Source organism: Polypterus senegalus, chromosome 14 (genome assembly GCF_016835505.1).
Source record: "Polypterus senegalus isolate Bchr_013 chromosome 14, ASM1683550v1, whole genome shotgun sequence".
Taxonomy (NCBI): domain Eukaryota; kingdom Metazoa; phylum Chordata; class Cladistia; order Polypteriformes; family Polypteridae; genus Polypterus; species Polypterus senegalus.
This window is the reverse complement of record NC_053167.1, coordinates 143,712,163-143,732,648: the sequence shown is the minus strand read 5'-3', so window position 1 is coordinate 143,732,648 and position 20,486 is coordinate 143,712,163. Positions and strand designations below refer to the sequence as shown.

At 41.1% G+C, this 20,486-nt stretch overlaps 1 protein-coding gene across 1 annotated transcript in view; it reads right to left on the bottom strand.

Moving 5' to 3' along the window:
- The window catches only part of LOC120514716 (interferon-induced protein 44-like), a 42,778-nt gene extending 25,731 nt beyond the window's left edge, over window positions 1-17,047 (bottom strand). Inside the window, exons 1-2 of the mRNA XM_039735226.1 lie at window positions 16,937-17,047; window positions 5,850-5,895 (exon numbers count right to left, since the gene is read on the bottom strand). Of these exons, the coding sequence (XP_039591160.1) occupies window positions 5,850-5,874 (25 nt within the window). The 5' untranslated portion in view covers window positions 5,875-5,895; window positions 16,937-17,047. The remainder of the gene's footprint in view (window positions 1-5,849; window positions 5,896-16,936) is intronic.
- Between the last annotated feature and the right edge of the window lie 3,439 nt (window positions 17,048-20,486).

Here is a 20,486-nt window from a genome sequence, read left to right as displayed (position 1 = left end):
CAGTAGCAGACATTTCTGAAATTGTGGATTTTCTATTTTCTAAGAGCAGATCAGTATTCCCGAGACCTTCATCTTTCTTTATTTTTAGATATTGTATGATGGTAACAGTTTGCTGGTCCTGTTTTGGCTCATTTTGCATCTCTTTACTGTTTGGCTGCTAATTAAGGAAAAAGAAGCAATTGAGGGGTCTGAGTCTTCAAAAGCAGGTCAAATAAAATGAATTCAAAAGAAGTTCACTAGCAGCAAAAACCAGTCATAAATTAAGAAAAGAATGAAAACCTGCAGTCACTACAGCACTCCATGACTGGAGTTGGGCACCGCTGCTTTAAGGCATTTTGCTGAGGAGTAAATAAAAGATACAATGAACAGCTTTTCTCCTGCCTGATAATTGATTTGTCCTGTTATGGGACATTTCTTTCTTTAATAAGATGTTAAATTACGTGAATTTCCTCTTGGAATTAATAAAGTACCTATCTATCTATCTATCTATCTATCTATTTATCTATCTCTTAAATTTCTACCACAGACCACCTGCAAAGTCAGAGTTAGCAAGTTTGTGGTCAGTTAGGCACATCCCCTTATGGTGGCAGCAGGGTGACATTTGTGTAATACACACACAGACGTGTTCTGATCTTCACACTCCTTAAATCAGTCCAGGCATTTCACTTGGGTAAGACGTCTATGTGTTTCTATATAATGAACTGCAGCATCAAAGACAGTTATTGCTATACTAACGAAACTGGATGGAAAGGTTAAAATGGCCTGAGAACAGTGTTCAATGAGTAAACGGCTCGTGTCACAGCACCCCTTCAGGTCTCTCTTGCTGACAGCAGCAATGCAGTACCAGGTGGTAAGAGACACAAGTCAATAAAATAAAAAATAAAATCATATAAAGTGCCATCATTTAATGCATGGGAGCTACTCATAAAAGATGCCAGGAATCTGTGCTGACTCCTGATACGCACTGTTTTATAATAAGCTGACATTGCGCTTGTTGTTTTCAAATGTTTACATAAATGAACCACAGGAATATTTGAAAATTGTTATATATTTTAAACTGCAAATTTCACAAAATTATTCTCTACTTCATTTGTTATTTTATTTTGGCAAGTGATTGAAATGTGTTGTTTTGGTTTTACAAGTGAATACTGAAGCGGTTTTATTTTGAGCAGCAGCACAACTCTGGAAACTGTTTTTTTTTTTGTATTTACTAAATTAATGTGAACATAATTATTATTGAAATTATTAATTAACCCTGCTATTATAAAGGTATTAAGGTTCACCTCCCTTACCTTATTCACATAATTGACGATACAGAATTTCTGTTGCTGGCAACACACATTTCAAGATGCAAAACAAAGGTGGATAGGAAACAAATGGTACCCTTATGACTCCAAAATTATTTTGCATTTTGTTAATTAGATGAATGATTAATTATTTTGTATTGCATCACAGGAGTTGTGAACGTAAGCTAGCTTGCCTGTTACAAAATAGAATTTTTCTTGAAATATGTATGTAAGAAAAGGCATTCTGGTGCAAGGCAACCCTTGACTGTGCACAGCTGATTTACAGTGCATCTGGAAAGTATTCACAGCGCATTCACTTTTTCTACATTTTGTTATGTTACAGCCTTATTCCAAAATGTATTAAATTCATTTTTTCATCAGAATTCTACATACAACACCCCATAATGACAATGTGAAAAAAGTTTGAGATTTTTGAAAATGTATTAAAAATATAAAAACTGAGAAATCACATGTCCATAAGTATTCACAGCCTTTGCTCAATACTTTGGCGATGCACCTTTGGCAGCAATTACAGCCTCAAGTCTTTTTGAATATGATGCCACAAGCTTGGCACACCTACAGTATCCTTGGCCAGTTTCGCCCATTCCTCTTTGCAGCACCTCTCAAGCTCCATCAGGTTGGATGGGAAGCATCGGTGCACAGCCATTTTAAGATCTCTCCAGAGATATTCAATCGGATTCAAGTCTGGGCTCTGGCTGGGCCACTCAAGGACATTCACAGAGTTGTCCTGAAGCCACTCCTTTGATATCTCAGCTGTGTACTTAGGGTCGTTGTCCTGCTGAAAGATGAACCGTCGCCCCAGTCGGAAGTCAAGAGCACTCTGGAGCAGGTTTTCATCAAGGATGTCTCTGTACATTGCTGCAGTCATCTTTCCCTTTATCCTGACTAGTCTCCCAGTTCCATCCCCACAGCATGATGCTGCCACCATCATGCTTCACTGTAGGGATGGTATTGGCCTGGTGATGAGCGGTGCCTGGTTTCCTCCATACGTGACGCCTGGCATTCCCCATAACCCTAACCCTGGCATTCACACCAAAAAGTTTAATTTTTGTCTCATCAGACCAGAGAATTTTGTTTCTTATGGTCTGAGAGTCCTTCAGGTGCCTTTTGGCAAACTCCAGACGGGCTGCCATGTGCCTTTGACTAAGGAGTGTCTTCCGTCTGGCCACTCTACCATACAGGCCTGATTGGTGGACTGCTGCAGAGATGGTTGGCCTTCTGGAATGTTCTCCTCTCTGGTTCTCTGGAGCTCTGACAGAGTGACCATTGGGTTCTTGCTCACCTCCCTGACTAAGGCCCTTCTTCCCTGATCGCTCAGTTTAGATGGCCGGCCAGCTCTAGGAAGAGTCCTGGTGGTTTCGAACTTCTTCCACTTATGGATGATGGAGGCCACTGTGCTCATTGGGATCTTCAAAGCAGCAGAAATGTTTCTGTAACCTTCCCCAGATTTGTGCCTTGAGACAATCCTGTCTCGGAGGTCTACAGACAATTCCTTTGACTTCATGGTTGGTTTGTGCTCTGACATGAACTGTCAACTGTGTGACCTTCTATAGACAGGTGTGTGCCTTTCCAAATCATGTCCAGTCAACTGAATTGACCACAGGTGGACTCCAATCAAACATCTCAAGGATGATCAGGGGAAACAGGATGGACCTGACCTCAATTTGGAGCTTCATGGCAAAGGCTATGAATACTTATGTACATGTGCTTTCTGAGTTTTTTTATATTTAATAAATTTGCAAAAACATTAAGTAAACTTTTTTCACGTTGTCATTATGGGGTGTTGTGTGTAGAATTCTGAGGAAAAAAATTAATTTAATCCATTTTAGAATAAGGCTGTAACACAACAAAATGTGGAAAGGGTGATGCACTGTGGATACTTTCCAGATGCACAGTACATTTCATATAGAATTTATAAGTTGGGACATTCTAACACACACAACTAATTACATAAGGAGTACACATCAAGACACAGAATTGATAAAACAAATGGGAACACAAAAAGGTGTGCACTAAGTACTAGAACTAGAGCTCCGCAGTATCTGTTCATTAATTAACTGTTAAATTTTGGCCAATTGACAACAAAGGTAGGATTTAAAATTGGTGGAAAATAATTAAAACAGAATGAACAAAAGCAAAGGTCAAGAGTCTGAAAGAGCAAAATCAAAGAGCTGAATGAACTCCCAAAAGGGGAGCCAAACAACAATAGTCAGGAAGGTGCATTAATACCTGAGAAAAGGTTTTTAGGCATTATGGGTCTTTCATAGGGCTGAAGACAGCACCCCAGCTGCAGTGTTAGGTGGGACCCATTCCTTTAGGCTTGGGAAACACCAACAATTTGTAGACTTACCATACATAAAAGTAATACAATAATTAGAAACCCAAAATACATCAATCAAAGGATAATAATTGTCAAAAGCTTTGACATACAAAAATAGCCCAAAACAATAGCAAATAAAGAATAAAATATCAACAAAAGAAAACAGAGGCCAAGAATGAAACCCATTAATTGGGCCTGTGGTACGAAGGAAGTCCTTAGGGGCACTCTGGACACCCTCTTTATCTTACAGACCAATGTGCACCTGTGTGTCTGAATTATTCACATTAATGTATTGAAATTCTAATCACACTCGAGAGGAGAGGAGGAGCAGAAGCCGACCTCATTAACCGTGCATGTCTCGGTCTTTGCCTTTCATATGCATGTGCCTTCAGAATTTAACCTTTGTGCATTGCATTAGTCAAAGATATTAAAAAGATCCAACAAAGGGAATAAATTATTTGCATTATGTGGCACATTTGATGGCAGCCTAGCAGCTGTTGTCTTCTAAATCAGATGGATGCCTGCATGAGGAAACACTTCAGGAAACATGAAAAAACTGCTTTGAGTACATCTAGCAGGGAATGCTGTAGTGCACCAAAAGAGCAACCACATTAGAGATTAAAAAAAATAAGTTTAAAACGTATCTACCATTGTCAGAATGAAACTGATGTGTCAGGTTAGCGGGTGATTGCAAAGTGGCCCTTGTGTAAGTCTGAATGCATGTCCAGTATGTGTGTTTGTATGACTGAGACACCCCGTCCAGAACAGGTTTCTGCCTTGTGTCTGATGCTGCTAAGAGAGGTGCCATCCTACAAATCAGAATTGTATTAAGCAGGTAGGATAATGTGCTGTATGTCTTTTACCCAAAAAATGAAAAAAGAATGAAATTTCTGCTGCATTGTGACAGTAGACCTCATCACTTGATATATTTCTCATTTCACATTGCTCTTCAGTGACTAATCAAACATACCTGAAGATGTATTATAAATAACATCTTAATATCTTATGATTTGACACCTTTAAGCATTCTTTTCTGTTATATAATCAGGCAAATGACATTGGGCTCTCAGCAACAGTGTTTGACTGGTGTGAATGATACAGAGGGCAGATGGGCAGAATATTACTTCAGAATAAAATGGAAGATGCCAGGGGATGGACAAGCAGAAGCCAGAGGCCAGGAGCAGTTCCATGACCCATACATTAGGTAGCAGTTGTCCACTGGAGGCATCCTAGTTTGAATGTTGCAGGGGTTCATGGGAACTGGAGTCCAGAAGTGCAATCCTGTCAGCCCCCACAAGGGGGCACTGTCGGAGAAGAACTATCCTGCATTTCAAGCAGCTCAGAAGTATTCTCCACAAGTCATGCTGGGTCACCAGAAGCTGTTCTGGGTCCATTTTAAAAGGAGCCCACTGCTTTACCTCAGAGACTGTTGGGAGGCAGCGGGTGACACTCAACTGAAGGCAAAAGGAGAGGAAACTCTTTATTGTTTGTGTGGTTTTTGGTCTGATCCTGTGACTATGGTGGGTATTATTGAGTCTGGGGTTTGGGGTTATGGTGGCACCACCTACTGATTACACTGTTTTAGTTCTTATTTATCAAATATGATTTTAGTTCATTCACAAATGTGCTGACAAGACTCCATCATTACACTCAGAAGTTAAATATGGTGTACTGCAGGCTCAGTGCTCTGACTTTTAGTGTTTCCACTTTACAAGCCTCCATTGGGAAGTCTGCAGAAAACACAGCATCAGTTTTCATTCAAATGCAGAAAACACCCAACAATACTTTTGTTTTACCCCAAATGACCTTTCTCTAATGTTGTCTTTAATTAATTGTGTCAGTGAGTTAAAGAAGTGGATGGATGAGAATGGCTTGTCTCTAAATAAAGACAAAACAGAAATGTTTTTAATGGGGGGAATGCAACACCATTCTGACACTTTTTAACTCAGTTGGAGTCACCATCAGTTTTACTGAACCAGTAAGTTATAAACACATGTGGTCTTCATGTGCTCAACTGTAGGCACTTAGGCAGATGACCACTGAATGTTGAAAAGTCCCTGTGAGAGCACAGAAGTGTTCAGCTTAGCAAAATATCTTGACACTGAAGCTCTATGAAGAAAAAAATGATGGCTGCCTCTTCTAATGAATGTAATGTGACTGCTGGTGACACAGACAAGACTTAACAAGTATAAAGGAAAGAAGACTGGAGTGGCGGGCCTTACCTGCTCTGGATTCGTTAGATCCCATGTCTGTCAATGTACTTCAAAGCTGGAATTAGAAAGAAGAGAAAGGAAATGAAGTGAGGGTCATGATGATAGGTAACAACGACATGTAATCTCCTCAGAATCACACACCTTATGACTTACCACATCACTCGCCTTGAAGGGAAAATTAACATACATCTGCAGTGATAAGTAAAAGTGTGAATCCTCCAAAATAAATTGTTTCATGTCATTTTAAACAGCTAGAGTTTCAGACTCCGGTCCTGGATGGCTGCAGATTTTCATTCTAACCCTTTTTCTAATCAGCGAGCAGTTTTCACTACTAATGAACTCCTTTTCCCTTTATTTTAATAGCCCTATTTTTAAGGATTCAGTCCTTTTGAATTGATTAGTTTCTTCATGAAATGGCAGCTTAACAGAAATGATAAGTGAAACGAGCCAACGGATGACCAGCTAAATCAGGACATCAAACTACAACCAAATTGACTCCAACCAGTTTCTTAATGAGAAGCCAATTCTTGCTGTTAATTCTGCTCGTTATTTCATCCCATGGCTCATTGCTGCTCTCATTCTGCCAAAGCAGACATTCCCAGAACTGTTGACTTTCTGTTCGTTTTTCTAAGAACACCGTCATGATGTTTTGGTGACCTGAGAGATCAACCTTAGTGAGGCCTTCACCTTTCTTTATTTCCAGATATTGTGTGATGGGCACAGCTGAGCTGGTCATGTGGCGGCTCGTTTTGTGTCTCATTATTGTTTGGCTGCTAATTAAGAAAAAAGAAACAACTAAGGGGTCAGAGTCAAGTTAAGAATGAAAACCTGCAGCGATTGTGGCCGTCCAGGACCGGAGTCTGACACCCGTGAGCTAGACAGAGCATCCTTCTGTTGGTTTCTATTCAAAATGGATGTCTGTGTAGACCAGGACTGCCCTAACAAGTGGCTCAGGCTTTCTATTTCGCATTGCCTGTTTCGTTTTTTTTTTCTTATACTATGTATAAAAACCTGCCTACACTGCAATACTCCTAAGGGTCACTAGAGGTCAGTGAGCACCAAATAGAGCTGACATGAAACATTTTACCAAGAAGGGAAAAAAGACAGCCTGTTGAATATTGTGGGGACTTCAGTGATTACAATATGGGGAAGCATGTTGACTAAAAATATGTTTTTGGTATTTCAGAGATACTGGGTGAGAAATGAAGGAGGTGAAACTCATGAATTAATAGCAGGGTGAAGTCCTTGCCTGTCTTAGTTCTTCTTTATGAGATCAATTGGAATACTGTAAGTATGTGGACGCTAGGTGGCACTATTGCCCACCTTTTCCCCAACAGACAGACACGCTGACACAGGGTAAAAGCACTACAAAGATATTTAATATTTCTTCTTTAAATCGTGCTCCTCCAGCACCACAGCCACCGATAAACACAAGTAAATACACAATATTATTATTCTTCTCCTCCACACCTCCCAGCAAGCTCTGCCCTACTCCTCTCGACTCTGGCTTGCTTGCTGGGTCTCCACCAGTCCTTTATATAGTTCTTGACCCAGAAGTGCTCCTACTCTTCCTCCCACGTGACTTTCCAGCACTAATGGGTCAGATGGAGAATCTTTATTCAGCCTGGAAGTACTGTGGGGCTTCTGTCCTCATGACTTCCAAGCACTTCCGGGCTGTAAGGTAAGCATGACTCCCTGGTCCTTTAATAGCTCCCCCTGGTGTCACCCATGGCACCAAACAGGACAGAGAAACTGGACTCCAAGTCCCAGGATGCCCTGTGGAAATCCAGGGCACTGCTACACTCCAGGGTTGCCGCCATATAGCGTTTTAGGGGAGACAGTATCCTTCCACTTCAGGGGTGTCCCGGCTGGGATAAGCTGCTGGCTGTCCCACACAATATGTATGGAAATGTGCTTTTAGAACTCCATCATTACACTGGGAAGTTAAATATGGTGTCCCGCAGGGATCAGTACTGGGATCACAGCTGTTTGACTTTACATGCTTCCATTGGGAACTCTCATTAGAAAACATCACATTAATTCTGACACCCAGGTTTACCTTTCTTCTAAACCAAGTGACATTTCCCTGATGTTGTCCTTCATTAGTTCTCTCAGTGAGCTAAAGGAGTGGATGGATGAGAACAACATGACAATGAATACAGAAAAAACACCAATGCTATTTACTGGGGGAATGATGAGACCATAGCAAGATTCTGTCACTTTTTAACTAAATTGGAAGCAACATTAATTTTACTGAATCAGCCAAAGGACAATATCATGTTCTTTAAATAAAACACATAACAAAAATATCTAAATCATGTTTTTCATTTTAAAATGTCAAACAATTATAACATTTCCTAATTATTGAGGATACTGAGAAATGACTTCATGCCTTATTTTCTAGTAAGGCTGACTACTGCAATGTGATGCTCACTGGCTGCTCAAATGGTGCTGCAGGCAGCTTTCAGATCATTCAAAATGCTGCCACAAGAATTATTAAAAGAACCAGAAAGAACAGATTGTTTCGAAATTCTTACACTGAGTCCTGGTTACGTTTAGGTCTGATTTCAAAATCTTCCTTTAAACTTATAAAGCTTTAAATGGACTAGGCCCTGCTTACTTATCTGAACCTGTCACTACTAACAAACCACAGCACATATGAAGATGTCAAGATGTTGGCCTGCTTAAGATTCCAATGATTTATGAAATAACAGTAGAAGTTTGAGCATTTTGTTACCGGCCCCTGAAACTGTGGAATGATCTGCTTGCTAATATAATTGATGCCCTATCTGTCCCAGTCTAAGGACTCACAGCTTCAGTTTAGGATACCCTGAGTAGAGCTGCTGATTAGCTGTGCAGACTGCAGTTATGTTTGTTAGTCATTTATGCAAAATTATAAGCAATAAACTGTGTATAAACCATTAATAAGTCTCCTCTATTGTGTTGCTCTTCTCATTATCTTGATGTCCACTTGGTGCCACTGCTCTCCTGCCCATAGAAAAGTCATCTAAGATAGTGGGAGCCTTGGAATCATTGAATGGAAAGATTCTCTCATCAAACTGGACAACCATCACAGACTTGACTATAAAATGACCAGCAGGGAGTGGGCGGTCAGTCAGCTGAGGTCTCCAGGACTGTCACTGTGTCTGACTCTGACTTTCTCTCCTCCGACTTACTGATTTACTTTCCCCATTGATGAGCTGACTGAGTTTTTGTTTTCCTCACATCTGTTATCAACTGGCCGTAGTTCAAAAATTAATTAATGGACAGGTGTTGCTGCTTTTCTTTTATGTTATTGTTTTATGTGTGTTTTAACAAATCTGTGTCTTTATGTTTACTAGTTCTGTATTTAATAATTTTTATTAATCTATACTTGCATTTTACCTGAGAAACCGTCACAAAATAAAATGAATTGAATGGAAGGGGCAGTCCATATGTGCAGGATTTTGCAGAAACAGATGGCCATTCATTCTAGTCCTGGCATTATAAAAATAGTAGCAGAGAATTAGGAAATAGAAAAAAAATTCTAATATGTAAATCATTATAAACATCCGCACTGCTGCACCACTTCCCATTCTGTGCCATTTTGCTCTACACACACTCTTGTCACTCAAATTAACAACTAAACTATTAAAAAAAACAAAGTAAAGGACTCTCTACTGAAAACTAATTTTTAGTCCCACTTCAACAATTTTTGAAAATTATTATCCTGTAACTGCACAAAACCAACCTTAGTTCCACGTTTCAAAGTCATTCTGTGGTTTCCATGGGACTCTGATTTTTGTTTTCTGCCTAGTGTCACAGACGGCTGGGGTTCTTACCCGGCCGGGACGCCTAGAAGGTCCGGAAGGTGGCAGTAAAAGCTTCCGGGTCAGGAGGACACAACTGTCCTGGAGCAGGAGAGGACCACGGGAGAGGAGGAGAGACTTTCCAACTCGTTGGGACCCGTGGCCACCGCCAGGGGGCATCTTAAGCCTCCTAGAACCTGAGAGAACATTACTTCCGCCACACTTGTCAAGATGGCGGAGGAACCTGCCAGGGACGCCCGGAGTGCTTCCGGGTCAAAGGGCAGCACTTCCGCCACATCAGGAAGTGCTGCCGGAAGATCGTCATCAGCCACCTGGAGCACATCCAGGCAGGAATAAAAGGCGCCGCCTCCCAGCAATCTGGGAGCCAGAGTCGGGAGAGGGATTGGTGGCCAAGGACTGAGAGAAAGAAAGATTATTGGGTGATTATTGCTTTATGCATTGTGTGGTGTTTTGGGACTGTGTTTATTTAATGAATAATAATCGTGTGACTTTTTTAAAGATGTGGTCTCCGACTGGTGGTGTCCGGGCAAGTCTCACACTATTAAAATGAAGTTGCATATGTTAAAAGAATTCTTGTTTATCATGGCTGTTAAATTTTTACAAAATGTGTGCCATGGAATTGCACTTCAATAAACTATTAATAGTATTTTACTGTTTTATTTGAGGTGAATCTCCAAAGCTTGAGAAGTGGTGAGTGAATATTACAGCCTTCAAACAAAACGATATTTGAAAACACAGCCCTTCAAAAGAACTTAAATCTGTCTACATACAAAGTGACAAGATCATGAAAGAGATGGAGGAATGGACTTGGCTGGTGAGATGTTCATGCAGACAGTGAGATGAAGTGGCCTGCAGAAGATGGCAGCAGGTCCAGGCGCAGAAGAAACCAACAGTTCTTCTAAAAACCAGCGATCAAGAGCTTTACACAGAGTGCTAACGTCGCTTACAACTACTGATCGTTACAGTAAGTTGAACCGGACACACTTAGTATGGCAGTCCTCCCCCAGCAACGCAGTCCCCAAAGACCCAGAGAGGGCTGTGTCTCCAGACTCCAGCTCCAATGCCACTCTGCAGGTGTTCTGATCAGGTTTAGCTCCGAAGAACACTGACACCTGCTGTACGGTTAAATGAACTGCTCCCGGTGGGCCCTTTCACCCAATCCTTCTATTGTGGCTGCATGGCCAGGTATGAATCCTTCCTTTATCCTGGCCAGGATACCTAATCTTCCTTCCTGGCACCTGCTGTGTATATATTGTGACAGCAGGGGTCGCTGTTGCCCTGTGAAACCTGTAGACAACACGTCCAGACACCAGGTAAAATAAAGAAATGAAATGTAATATTTCAATAATGTGCATAAAGCACCTCCACCACCACAATACTCAATAAATCAATACAATAACAATAATTAATCCTCCTCTCCTCCCAGCAGCTCCGTCACCCTTCCTCCCAACTCGACCACCTGCTCGGGTTTACGAAAGTTCTTTTATATTCCTTGACCCGGAAGTGCTTCTGTCCCTCAGTCCATGTGATTTCATAGCACTTCTTGGTCAGATGGAAACACTCTTTATTCTTCATATAATAGAAACAATGTTCATGTCTTCCTGCAGCATCCCCTGGTGGCCCCCATGGTATCCAGCAGGGCTGTGAATCCAAACTCCATTGTCAATGATGCCCTGCTGGAATTCGGGGCACCTCCATGCACCTCCGGATAAACCGGACAAACCAATATATTGTGAGGGACAGCCCACATCCTTACCCAGCCGAGGTGCTCTCAGAATGGAAGGACCGGGTGAGAGAGCATGCACAGGGCATTCTCTCCACTGGAGAGCTAGATAGAAGCCATTTTGGGTTGCAGCAGTGCCTCAGATTCCCACAGGGCAGCATGGGATATGGAGTTCTTCGTGTCAGCCCTGTTGGGTTCCGTGGGTGCCACCAGGTGGTGCTGCAGGGATGGTGGAGCCCTACTTCATTGGGTTTAAGAAGTGATTTCAGACCATGTCTGTGGAGCACAGGGTGTACTCCTGGGGGACATCAAATGAGCTGTCTGCCTCAGATTTGGGAGGAAGGTGGACAGCACTTGCAGGGAGGAGTGGAGGAGGCAGTGACCTTTGTCCAAGAGAGAAATGAAGAGTTATTGTGTGTTATACAGGGATTATTGTACTTGTTGCTGTGGTGGTGGGAAATGCTTGGTTTAAAGAGTTGCCCACAAGTAAAACTCTGCCTCTTTTAACTTGTGTCTGTGCCTGTGTGTGTTGGATGTTTGGGGACCTGGTGACCACAATATATAAGGGGAGATGGCATACACAGGACACTATCTCCCCCTGACTGCCAGATGGCAGCTCTCCTGGATTACAGCGGTGCCACACATTCCCACATGGCACCATGGGAATTGGAGTTATTCGACTCAGCCCTTTTGGGTTCTGTGGGTGCCACTGGGGAGCCAAAGAAATTCTTCAGGATAATGTTCAAGCATCAGTCACAAAACTGAAATTACACAGGTGTTGGATATTCCAACAAGACAATGAGCCAAAACACAGTTCGAAATCTACAAAGGCATTTGTGCAGAGGGAGAAGTACAATGTTCTGGAATGGCTGTCACAGACCCCTGACTTGAATATCATTAAAAAACTATGGAATGATTTGAAGCAGGCTGTCTGTGCTTGGCAGCCGTCAAATTGAACTGAACTGGAGAGATGTTGTATGAAGACTGGTCAGAAATACCTCCATCCAGAATCCAGACACTCATCACAGTCTATAGGAGGACAGCGTCGAGAGGCTCAAAGGAGCAAAAGGAGGCTTAACTAAGTATTGATGTCATATCTCTGCCCACATTTACGCACCTGTCTAATTTTGTTATGATGTATATTGCATATTTTCTGTTAATCCAATAAACTTCATGTCACTGCTGAAATCCTACTGTGTCCATAAGGCATGTCAGATATTAAAAGGAAGTTGCTACTTTGAAAGCTCAGCTAATGATTAACAAAAATCCAAAGAATTAAGAGGGGTTCCCAAACTTTTTCATATGACTGTATATATATATATATATATATATATATATATATATATATATATATATATATATATATATATATATATATACACAGACACACCGCTCATTCTACGCTAAAATTACACACTAAGATAAACAGAAATAAAAGTATGAATAGAATTAAATAACAAAAAAACCCCAGCATGGTCACAGTCCCAAAGACTGTCACTGCAGTCCACCTGAGACAAATGCTTGTTTTTTTTTATAGTGTCTGCAGTTGAAAAAATCCCTTCAGGACAAATGTCAGCATCATACGAGACTGCCTGCATTGAATGAGCCAGAGACTTCGATTTCGATTTGTTCTTATCATAATTCTTTTTTTTTTTGTAAAAACTTGATTGCTATGTATTGATTGTAATAAAATTAGTAAATAAAAATTAAAAAAAAAAAAAAGAATGAGCCAGAGGCTGTAATGGCTGATTTTAACCATCCACTGTCTTACTGTGCAGGGCAGTGGTGGCAGAGGTTGGCAAGGAGAAAGCAGTGGCCTAAGCCAGCCGGAACTTGACTGTGGTTGTACAGAAATGGACAACATACAAGAGGGATCTGTGGGCAATTGTATGGGTTGTGTGTTAGTTTGGGTCACATTTATTTATTCACCATTATAACTGAACACAAGACTGTGGCAGGTCTGAGACACCTTAGATATCAGGGGTTAAAGAGTACTGAATAATTCTAGTAGAAGGTTTAAAACTTAGGCAAATATTTACTAAGTAAAAGTTCAATTTAGTTACTTCAGAATTCATCTAAATTAGTAAATATCCTTCATTATTCACATTGTGCTTTGGAAAGTAAGCAGAAGGTACATAGCAATACAGTCGAGCAGGGTCCTCAACTCCAGTCCTTCAGGTTTTCGTTCGAACCAGTTTTGTAATTAGAAGGCAGGCCTAGCAGATCAATTCTGTTTAGTTCTATAGGTTGATGATGTCTTCATTGTTCCAGTACAAATCTTTATCACATTATAGATTTTTCATTTTTTTGAGAACATCATCCATTTGTTTTGTTGGCTTGAACAGATTTGTACCTCTTGGTCCTTTCCTTCTCCCTCATTTATTTCAAAACATTTTGTTAACACAAACACTTTATGATGCATATACCGAGGTTTCAATGGAAACAATGGACACTCAGGTTTACACCGCTGTTAAATGATGATTTATAAGTTTTATTTCAGGGACCCCAGGAATGCACCCAGCCTGGACCTGTCTTGAACACTCAAAGACAGAGACACATAAACCAAATGTTCAGAAAATCAATAACAAGTAATGAAGGTAAAAAGACAAACAACACTCACACAAATCCCACCCATTTCCCCAACAGCGATAATGACACAATTAACATGAACAAATGAAATCCAATAAAACACTAAGCACAAAATGGTAAAAGATAAACACTCAATACAGTCCACAGACACTCCAGTTCCACAGAGATGAGCGATGATAATCAAGTTAACAGCCTCCTAATTGTTAGGAACATTTTGTCCTTCTGAGTTCCATTTGTTATGTGAAGACTTGAAGTGATTGGGAGCTGGTGCTCCCCAGATGAAGGCGTAACCAACCAACATGAAATCACAAAAACAAGCAGGACCAGGACAAGGACGTAAATCTAGAAAAACTGTAACCCAGGGAAGTTGTATTTGTAATCCAATTGAGGATGAAGCATTGAAATAAGTAGACCTAAACGATCACGGAGCTGCCAGATTCCTCTGGCTCACTTTTAAAGTCTACGCCATTGTGATATAGTGGGTCCATGGCTCAGAATAAAAGCCCAGTTTTTAAATTAATAATCGCCACACTCGCGGGTTAAAGAGGGGGCATGGTAGTGTGGCGGGAGCAGTTCTCGGACGCTGTGTTATGCGGGTGTTTCCTCGCTTAAGTGCACAGGTGAAGAATCGTCTGTATTCGTAATTGATGCCAGGAGCTGCTACTCACCACACCTGAGCCACATCCCCAAGACAAAGTTGGAGAAGCGCGAGGGCGGAAGAAGGAAGACAAGAAAAAAAAAAAGGCTTGGAGAGCGAGAGCAGCAGGGGGGAAAAGAGAGTGAACGACCCAGACAGCTATGAAAGAGAAAGGTCAGCGCGGTTAGGGGTCCTGGATAGAGCGAGTGATCGCCGCTCATGGGACAGGATCGCTCCCACTGAGGTTTTCAGAAGACTAAGTTTGATCGCAGAGGAGTCAACCCTAGGGATCCGAGGGACGACTTTGTGCGAGAAGGAAGGACACCGAGCGGTCAGGCAGACACTGGCAGAGGCAGCCATGATGGGGGTTAGTAGAATGAGGACCGCGATGGCTGAAGTTTTTCCTGCTGAGCATACCTTGGGTGAGCTGGAGAGACTGGGAAGAAGCAGAGCTTGGCTGGTGGGACTCCAATGTCGTCTGCAGGATTTTAATCTCGTTTTCGCCTTGTTTTTAAAGGTCTGAATTTTACCTCGTTTTTATGGCTTATTTATTTAAAAACGTTTTGAACTCTGCACTTGTTTTGAACACGGTTTTGGTTTTGTTTTAAATAAAAGCACTTTGCACCTTTTTACACCATCCCCTTGTTTCTTTGTGACCTCATTTTCCAGCACATCTGGTTACATTTCCGACAGTGTCGGGTTCTAGAGCTCCCAAAATGGAGATGGGAGCATGAAGCGGAACCCGCATCGTCACAGACATACCTTATTTCCCCCAGCAACCCCCTGGCAACACCCAAAGCTGCCCAAAGGCAAAGTGCTCCCAAACCTGCTGGGATTTGCAGTCCATTTAAGTAGCATTGATAGAAAGGATTAAAACGAATTAAGCAATTAAGGGTTCTGAATCGTATCAAATGAGTTAACTAAAAGCCCCAAAAAGCACAGTGCTTTAGTAGTAAATAAATGGGTTCTAATGAAAAATTTGTATAAAGCAAAAACCTGTAGCCACTGCAGACCTTCAGGACTGGAGCCGAGTTGATGACCCCTGCAGTAGAGGAATATTAATAACATACAGTGAATGGACATCCACACACTTATAAATAGAAACAACTGCACTGGCAATTGAGTGTCAAACTGTAATGATTATGTACACCCCTAAATGCACTGCAGGCAAGTAATCAGAATTTTATTACATTTTCACAATTTATGTTTGTGAATAAAACATCGCACTGATGCACCTTTCTACACAGATGTGCTTTGGGCAAAGTTGTGGTGGCACATTCAAGAGATTTGTCAAGCTGTTAGAAACAAATAGCACTTTGTGTGTGAGACCAAGTTAAGGATGTCATGGAGCTGTCACGTGTTGTTTAACATTACATTCTCGTGTGAGGTCAGTACTCTGAATCTAAGACTGCAGAGGTGCAGAGTGCTGTTAAAGCCTTCCACCTAAAATGGAGTCTGTGGGAGTCACCACTGCAGCTAGATATCCGTGTCCATTGCCGTCTTTACTGAGTGATCTCTAAATAGCTCAGTGCAGCCTTTCCAATGCAGAACGTGTGCCAAAGATTAAGCTGCTGCAGATGGAATCAAATTAACTCTTCTGAGCGACTCTTTTCTGATGATAAACTGCAGCAGTTTGCTTTTCATCTTTTTCCTAATCTGTTTGCTGTTGGCACGTGCAGCGATGCTCATGGCAATTCAAAGTGACCTGACTGAGCTACTAAACCACCCGGGGTCGACTCCTGTTCCGATCTTTGTTTCTCACTTCCAGACACAGTGACGTATTTCCAGCTTCATGCAGCTGCATATTTATTCTGAAGAGTTGTTTTAACTGATTTGACCCAACAATTCAAAGCACACATCATGCATCACTAATGAACGTCTTCATACTAAATTCAAGTGGCTGCAGCAGAAGGCATCAAGCCAGATAGCAATGAGCTGACTTCATGTAAGCCTGCTCAGCTTTCTGCCCAAAGGAATGGAGGCATAAGGAATAACAGGATAACAATAGCAGGATAACAATAGAACATAATAAGGACACTTGAGTCCAAACCAGTACAACAAGTTTAATAAGTCACTTCTGTGCAGGACATTTGGTTTGTTATTTTTGGTGCTCACATTGAGTGCATAAAGGGTTATTTTCGCCCTTCAATAAAATTGAATTGGACACCCCAGGATTATATGGGCTTAGATTAAAATAAAAAGGCAGAATTTAAAGTGCTGCCTACAGACATCAGCTGAATGTCCTACCACAGCCAGCATATGATAAAGCAAAGGCTGATAAGAGACTGCAATTCAAAGGTCCGACCACGGCCACCCCTTCAGACCCCCGGTCACTCACCTGCTGCGATGCCCCAAGATGTTTTCACTCAGAGCTGCTCTCTCTTTATGCAGCCTGTGAGAGAATAGGGTGGGACGAGGTCTGTGTAGCTCAGGAAACCCCCCTTGTGCCAGTAGAGCTGACTCAATGTGAAAGTGAAAGCAAAATCTACATCCTCTCCTTTTCCTGGAAGAAGGCCTGATTTTCTGTAAATGTGCTGCTTTACCCATTTACATACAGTGCTTTGCAAGTTCTCACTTTGTACAGCAATACATCATTTGGCTTTGTTTTCACTGATCTGCAGACTTTCTAATATCAGACTGAAAGCAGATTTCTGCAAAGATGCCATAATTTAATTACAAATATAAAACAGAAAATAATAGTCTGTGTAAATATTAAAAAATGACAGCCGTAAATCATTAGTGGTGCTGTCATGAGATCAATGGAGATCACCTGCCTGGAGTTTCGCTTGATTTCATCTTGAAGGTCCCACTTATGGCATACATTCATTACACATCAGAATTCATTACGTTTCATACTGATTTATTAATTCATGCTTTTGTTTGTAACATCTAGGGCCTTTATACCTTTTCTTGTGGAAATAAAATCTTTTTGTCCTGTAAATGTAAGTTGATGTTTAATTTCACACTTTCAGCTTGGTTTCACTGCTTACTTAAAGACTTTATTCACACTCTATTTTGTGAATATATTTTTTTAGGGAGACCTTGTCCTGCTGTGGCCCATTTAATTAATCAGCGCCATTTCATCATAAGGTGGTAGAGCAGAAGATCTGCTGCCTCGCAGTAAGGGGACCAGAGTTCATGTCCCGGGTCCTCCCTCCGTGGAGTTTGCATGTTCTGCTGGTGTCTGCGTGGGTTTCCTCCCACAGTCCAAAGACATGCAGGTGAGGTGATTTACAATGGAATTTTTAACTTAGGAAATTATGCTTTTTACCATTTTCTTGCCTTCTAAGTACCCACTTTGCTGGATTTTTGATTCTGAGTGAGGATCCATTGTTTTTACCCACCAATCTATGATCCCAGCTACTTCCAATAACCCTAAAGGGTTGGGGGGCTGTGTCTCCCCCCTCTTCTCCCCTACAATGCTGAGATTGTCATATCTGACAGTGGTCCACAGTATGTCAGTGCTGAATTTAAATCTTTTGTAGAAAGTTGTGAATTGAAGAATGAAGTGGACAGAAATGGAGCATTGATGATTTGATGCAACATAAGATGATTTCTGTCAGCCTTGCCACCATCAGACACTCAGCACACTTGTGTGCAGAATATTAGAACATTTGAAAAGTTGTGACAAGATCAGGCCATTTAGCCAGACAAGCTCGCCCATCCTTTTATCTGTTTTAAAAGCATTATTTCTTACACGCCATGGCAGAACACAACCACTAATAAAATAACTGGAGAGGCAAAAGAAGGAAAATCAGCCTCCTGAAGCTACAGCGAGGTGTACGACAACTGCTAATTAGTGAGGGGTCCATGGAAATGTCACAACTCCACCTATGATGGTGTTATGGTGTATAAAATCTGTACATTTTGGTTTTCCATTATATTTTGTTCAAGACAAGACAACAGATGAACTAAGACAAATCAAAGCAGGTTTTCTTTCCTTATATCTCACTTTTATAACAGTTGTTTATAGATTAGTGCTAATTTGGCTTACAGCCTGGGAAAGGAGGCTGAGCTGATACCTCAGGCTATTGATTACTTTATGTATGGATATCTGGAACAATAGTTTGGTTTACATCCCGGGAAAGGAAGAACTACTGACACCTCAGAGTACATTAAAGGTTTTATTGTTTGGGAGAACGGACAGTGAATTAATTCATCAATCATTTTGACAGCCAGCCAATCAGGTGCATGTGTTGTGAAACCAAGGCTTGACATTTCATAATAGATATCCCTTGGTTTGAAAGAAACGTCAGACAGAGAAAAAAGCAAAGAGAAGAAGGAGAAGAAGAGGAACGGACGAAGACGGCACTGGTCGTCAGAAAGGCATCATGAACATTGATTGCTAAATCAAATGCCTCCCTGGGACATTCATCCTTGTCATCTCTACCTGTTTTCGTAAGCTTTTCCCAAAGACTACATATATTCAGACTTTCCTATCAGTACCTATTTTTCTATTATTTTTTGTTCCAGTGATATTATTATTATTCTTGTAATAAAAACCATGCCGCTTTTAACTTTCTATGCTTTGTCTTAATGTCTAGAGTGATTGAAGTAATAAGTTAGATTTCTTTGAGCACTTGGTGATAGCCAGATTTTTGCCATTATTTCTGTGCTGCAGTGTTTATAAGGCTGAGAGTGAGGGTGCCACTCAAAGGTTAGGGACAGTACGATAAAGAAGGTCTTCTTGGCTGATAAAATGGCCTATAGCAGGCATATCAAACTCACTACCATTGGTGGACCGCTTTGACTGCCATATGTGCGTCAGCGGGCTGCACTGTAACAAATACTATTATACTATTATACAAAGTTACTGTAGTTTTCTTTCCAATACTGAAATCTTTAAAAAATGTAACACTTAAAGTTTAAAGAAAAGCAATTTATTTCCATACAATCTCCGTACAACAGCGTACAATTAGAGTCTTAGCCTCTTAGCTAGGTCCTTATATTATTATATTATATTCATTACATTATATGTATTGCTTATATAGGAGTCTTACAGTGTGAGATTTATTTCTTTTGTCCCGACACTTGGCATCTCTTGTTAGTAACCAGTTTGTTAATATCAGGCTTGAAATCTTGTGCAGCTGCAACTTTTATGAGGGATGAAAGGTGCTCGACAGTAAGTCCTGAGCGATGTGGGGTTTTGGTAGCTTTCATTAACGAAAACAATTGTCATAAAGTTAAGTGCTTCTGAACATAGACAGTACTCTCGATGCCAACTTACGGATCTGCACATACGAGGGATGCAGGTAAGCATGCAAGCCTGGCACACCAACTTCGTTGTATTTTGCCATCAGAATAGAATCTGACTGCAGTTCAATCAATTCCATTTGGATATTCTCAGGTGCATTCTCAACGTTGTAAGAGTATGGTGACATAAACAGCACAAAGTCCTGTTCGTGTGAACTGAAATCGCGAAAACACTCACTGAATTCATTGCTCAGTAATACATGTTGGAAAACGAATCCTCCAAAAATCTAATTTGACTTTACTAAGTTTACTTCAAAGTTTATATTGTAAAATAAGCCGATATTCAAAAAGTCACCTAACCTACACTAATTTTACAAACTGAAAATCACAAAAATATGTTAATAAGCAACTTACGAACTTCTCACGTCCACTTCGGATCTTCAGCTGTAGTCAGCACTGTTTGTTACAATACTAGCACAAAATTACATAAAACTAGAGCAAACAAAATGTGAAAATATGCGAGCTATTACTATTCGTGATGGTCAGTTCTGCCCAGTGGCCAGTCTCAGCAGCCCAACCAGTAGTGCAGCCCAGTGGTCCGCAACCTGTTTGACACCAAGGACCACTTTACTAGAAGCAAATTTTTCCAGGGACCGATGGGTTGTTGGAGGTTGGAGTTTATGGGTGATTATGGG